Source organism: Macadamia integrifolia, unplaced genomic scaffold (assembly GCF_013358625.1).
Source record: "Macadamia integrifolia cultivar HAES 741 unplaced genomic scaffold, SCU_Mint_v3 scaffold2054, whole genome shotgun sequence".
NCBI lineage: Eukaryota > Viridiplantae > Streptophyta > Magnoliopsida > Proteales > Proteaceae > Macadamia > Macadamia integrifolia.
The window spans coordinates 87,053-92,210 of record NW_024868484.1 but is presented as its reverse complement, the minus strand read 5'-3'; the positions used below and the strand labels follow the sequence as shown (position 1 = coordinate 92,210).

Sequence of the window (5,158 nt, the reverse complement as noted above, 5' to 3'; positions counted from 1 at the left end):
AAAAAAAAAAAAAAGAGAGAAGAGGAAGAACATAATACTTCAAACTTGAAGAGTTATGATTAAGTAGATCATTTAACTCACAGTTCATGAGTCCTAAGTTGAAAAAAAAAAAAAAAAAAAAAAAAAAAAAGGTTTTACAGTTGGACTATAATTGTAACTCTATAAGACAATTTATCATTTAGGTGATTAATTATGTAGGGTTTCCATATAAGTTACTTCAAGTTTTTAGTTAAAGAGGAAAAAGTGACATTAAGTTATTCGGTCTGATTTCGGTTAGATTCGACGGTTCTTGGCATAAATCCAGATCTGGACCAACCCGAATTATAAATACTTATTTCAAATTTAGTATTTAATCATATTATAATGGGTTGGATTCAGTTAAGGGTATTCGATATGGAACTGGATTCGATTTTCTTTTTCGATTCCGATTTGACACCCTTAGGCATAGGTGCATGCACACAGGATATGGTGGATGTTGTTGAAGACCAAAATCGATACCTGATGGATCCGAATGGAGTATCAGTATTGGTTTAGGGGTAAAATCATAAGAAAGTATATAATTTTTGTGAAAAGTAAGGGTAAAATTAATTCATCCAATTCGATTTGGATCAGTATCATATTAGTATCGGCAAATCAATACAGATAACCAAATCCTTGTTTATAATATATTAAAACACAAAGTAGAATAAATAGAATTAAACGGGGCAAAGTGCAAGTAAATGTGAATTAGTACTACAAACCACATGTAGGTCAAATGCAAAATGATTCTATTTTTTTGTAGATTCTTATCTGATATCATAACGATTGACACTCTTATCTAATGGCTTTTAGCAGTCTAGAGTGATCCCCATATAGAGTCATCGATCCCACTTGCTGCATATCAATATGAGTTTATATTCTTCATTGATAGATCATCTTAGTAAATAGATGATGAGTCAATAATTATATCCTTTGTAGTACCCGAATCTTTGGCAAAATACATGTGAAAGTTGGGAAAAGATCGTCTCCAATACCAACGAGCGTCCAATGATCTGTCTAAGGGCTGGGATTGTTTGGGGGTACATCCCCAAGTGTTGGGATACGTGACCAAGCCATCCCAACCCTTGGATCTAGATCGTTGGACGTTCATTAGAGCGTTAGTCGTTGGAGACGATCCAGCTCCGTGAACGTTGAAGCACCAGCCCTTTAGCTCATGATCTTGACTCGCTCAGAATACTTTTTTGAAGAGATTTATTTTGGTAAAATTTTATTGTCTCAGATTGGTTTTGCAATGAAAATATTTATTACACTATTTTTCATAAAAAAAAAAAAACAACAACATCAACAAATAATGAGGAAACATGTTGTATCACTTGGTGGGCTTATATGAAAAATTCAAAACCATCATGGTTAACTGTCTTGATTAACACGGAAAAAAAATTCCTTTGTGGTGAGTTGGTAATGACTAATGAAAGAAAGGGGATTCAATCGTTGGGTACTCATAGTCGCCCACGGTAAGGGTGTTAATTGGTTTGGTTTCGATTTAAATGGTTCGGTTTTATTTGGTTCAGTTTACATATATTTTGGCTGAAACTATAACAGCACCATTTACTAAATGGTTGTACTTTTTGAAACTACAACCATTTAATAAACGGTTTTGATTTCCACAGTTTCAATTTCACAGTTTTAAACGGTTTCGATTTTTGTTTATTCCATACGGTTTTTAAACATTTAGTAATCGGTTTACTAGTTTATTCGCATGTTTATTAAAATTTACTTTTGATGATAAACGATTCAATCTTGAGAATGTGAAATACAAACCATTATGTTTTGTTAAAACAACCAAACAATTAAGTAAAAGAAAATATTTTGATAGGAAATATTCTCAAATGCATCTAACAAGTCAGTAAGTAATACTTACAGGATGGATTTTCTTCTTGTCCCCCCCCAAAATAATTTGTTATAATATTAAAAAATATATATTTAATATACCATGGTATAAGCAAAAATTACATTTTTATCAGTATACATTCTACTTAGTGCGTTGGATTAATTTAATCGGTATTCAAAACAATAAGCAAACTACTTTTAGAATTACTTGCAGCCTTGTAACACTCAATCTTTGAATCAAATGAGATACTATTGATATTTTGCAACCACCTTATTTAATCTTTAAACTGGTCAATCGGATTGGTTTTGACGGTTTAAACAACTCGATTCGATTTCGGTAAACGGTTTCGGTTTCAAATTCATATCTTTAGCCCAAGGTAGAAGATTTAAATACCTCGTGTGAGTGGTCCAAGATGTGTCTAGTGAGAGTCAAACTTAAAACATCTAAATTTACGATTCATACCAAGTTCGTTGCTCACCCATTACGTTACCCCTTGGGTTTATTAATGCCACTTACCTACCCTCTAATTTGGTGTGAATTATGTGACAGCCGACAGGTTTTAATGTACCATTCTTTTTCGTTAGCAGTTTTAACATAACGTTTATTCCATAGAAACTATAATTCAAATTGGAGCTGGCTGTTTTAGATATATAGATTTTATAAAATTAAGCGCAGTACCAATTACAAGTGGTTCCATGGTCTAGCGGTCAGGACATTAGACTCTGAATCTAGTAACCCGAGTTCAAATCTCGGTGGAACCTTTCGTTTTTACGTAGCACCGAAAAAAAGGTGTGTTATTTTTGGGGGGTGTCTGTAAGAAAGGGGAACGGTTTACCGAACTAGTCGTCTCTGGTCCGGTGCCGGTTTGGTAGCACAGAAAAGCATATGCTCCAAGACGAAAGCCAAGTTCTAAGCGATGCTTCCGTGGATTTTCCTCGTCTTCCTAGCCAATAGAAAAGCAGAATTTTACCTTTCAATCAATCCGAGAGTGCCACGTGCACAATTACTGTAGCTTGGCCTGCCTTATATAAAACCGTCGTCCATCTGTAAGGAGGTATTGTTGTTGTTTCCACGATTCGATTTGCCACCTTCCCACTTGTTCCCTTCCCTTCTCTTCTTCCACATTCTTCCTCGCTCTCTTTCCTCTACCGTTTTAGGTTCTCTGCTCCTCATCACATCTCGTTGAAAACCGTAGGGGATTCAGTCTGGTGCTGGATCTGTAGGTTCCGGCGAGCCTTCGTCAGGAATGGAGGGTCACAGCACCGGAGTTGGCCGCGTTTTGCTGCTCAGCTTCTGCGTCGCTGGGATTTGGTCTGCTTATATTACTCAAGGAGTTCTTCAGGAAACTGTGTAAGTCCACAGTACTTTTGATTCATCAACATTGCCTTATTCCGTTCATATGATCTCATTTTAGAACCCCTCAGATTTTACTCTCGTGTGAGCTCGTAGCTCTGGGCACGAAGTTAATTCTTCCTGAAATAATTGAAAAAAGAAAAAGAAAAAAAGAATGTCATTGTTTACAAGATTTGAATTATATTTATCAGGATGAGGAGCTTCACGATGATTTTGGTTCCATAAAGTAGTAGTTACTTGTGTCACTAAATTTGCTTCAGAAAGGCATTCCGATTATATCGAGTAATAGGGCTTCATATTTTTTATTTATTTTTTCTTATTTTAATGTTTTGCTTATTTTATGAAGTTAGAACTTGTGAGGTATTGAATTCCTTCGTTCTGTGTTTAAGAGAGTTACTGTTGCATTTGGACACCAGAGGGTTCTCGTGGATTCATGGAATCTGTACCGAATTCTCAAAGAAGGGTTTTTTCTTGTTTTCAGGTCAACCAAGAGGTTTGGACCGGATAGGGAACGGTTTGAACATCTTTCGTTTTTGAACCTGGCACAAAATGTCGTTTGTTTAGTATGGTCATTTATGAGTAAGTTTTGATTTACTTCTGTTTTTTTTTTCCTTAATTTGTATCATTTCATTTCTCATTTTATTCGTATGCATCTAGTCAGACTTGAATACCAGTTGGTATATCTTTTCACTGTAGAGGGAAGACAGGGCTAGTTTTATTAGAATGTGGTATTTTGACTTGGTTCATTGATTTGGCTACAGTGATTAAGCTCTGGTCTAGCAGCAGAGCTTGTGGTGCTCCCTGGTGGAGTTATTGGAGTGCGGGTATCACAAACACAGTTGGTCCGGCTATGGGAATTGAAGCTTTGAAGTACATCAGTTACCCTGCCCAGGCATGTGTTGTTCATTGCTCATGATTGTATTTCACTACTTTAGGGAAATGTTGACATGCCTGTTTGTCTTGACTAAGTTGATGTGCAGTCATAAGATTGTACATTTTTCTTTTTTCCTCTCGGAAGTGGGGGGGGGGGGGTTTGGACATGTTTCCCCAACTTTCAATATGTTGAGGATCTGTGATTTATCGTGCCACTGGAAAGGAAATTTCAAATTTAGGAATGGTATGAACAGGAGAAGAGATAAATACAGGTTTTTGTGGGCCTTGGGGTTTGTAATTTGGTAGAATTGAAAGTTTATCTGGTTGCAGTGGTAGAACTGGGATGGATACTATAAGGTTGGGTCAGCAGAGTGCAAGCTATGCGGGATATCTGGTCAGAACCTGTGAAACACCTGCTGTTTTTGCTAGAATACCATGACATTTGTAGTTGAACTGGATGGAACTCAGTCCTATGGATCGGGCATATCATATTCCCACTGTGGGAGCCTGAAGTTTTACTTCTTATGGTGACGGTGCATCGAATAGCCTTCCGCATGCTGCAACATAAATCCCATTAGAATCATGAGTGACAGTTTGGATTCCCCTCTTTTAATATCCTGTAAATATCTCCCATCAGTGTTAATTTGACAGAATTAGACATGGGCCCAACATGTGGCCAGTTGTTTGTCATGAATTATCCTCCAACTCGTTGCAAGCATCCCACCAACATTTCAAACCTTGCTGTTAAGTATTGTTGTTAATTTGAATTCTGTTCATTGAGTCCTTAACCTGCATCTGTTGCTGTGAATACACCACCTCTTTCTTGTCCCCAGATTCCATACATTATCAGCCCCATATCTGCAAGTATTTGAAGTTTCTTTTATTTAGTCTACTTCGTGAGGGACCAAACAGTCAAAAGCTTGAAAGGAGATTGAAACTGATAATGCATTAAATTTAGACCCACCAAGGATCCGAATGATAAACACTATGAGTAAAGGGACAATCAAGAATAAAGCGTCAGAAACTTCACAACCACAATAAGTCGAGTAACCCCTCCCCCAA

General features: G+C 36.8%; 1 protein-coding gene and 1 non-coding gene across 2 annotated transcripts in view; both read left to right on the top strand.

Moving 5' to 3' along the window:
* Positions 1-2,559: 2,559 nt before the first annotated feature.
* On the top strand, positions 2,560-2,631 carry TRNAQ-CUG. The gene has a single exon. It is a non-coding gene; the product is annotated as a tRNA-Gln (tRNA).
* Positions 2,632-2,909: 278 nt separating this feature from the next.
* Positions 2,910-5,158, top strand: part of LOC122065578 (UDP-galactose/UDP-glucose transporter 3-like) — a 5,491-nt gene continuing 3,242 nt past the window's right edge. The window contains exons 1-3 of the mRNA XM_042629397.1: positions 2,910-3,220; positions 3,705-3,802; positions 3,985-4,115. Coding sequence (XP_042485331.1) covers positions 3,117-3,220; positions 3,705-3,802; positions 3,985-4,115 — 333 coding nt within the window. The 5' untranslated portion in view covers positions 2,910-3,116. The remainder of the gene's footprint in view (positions 3,221-3,704; positions 3,803-3,984; positions 4,116-5,158) is intronic.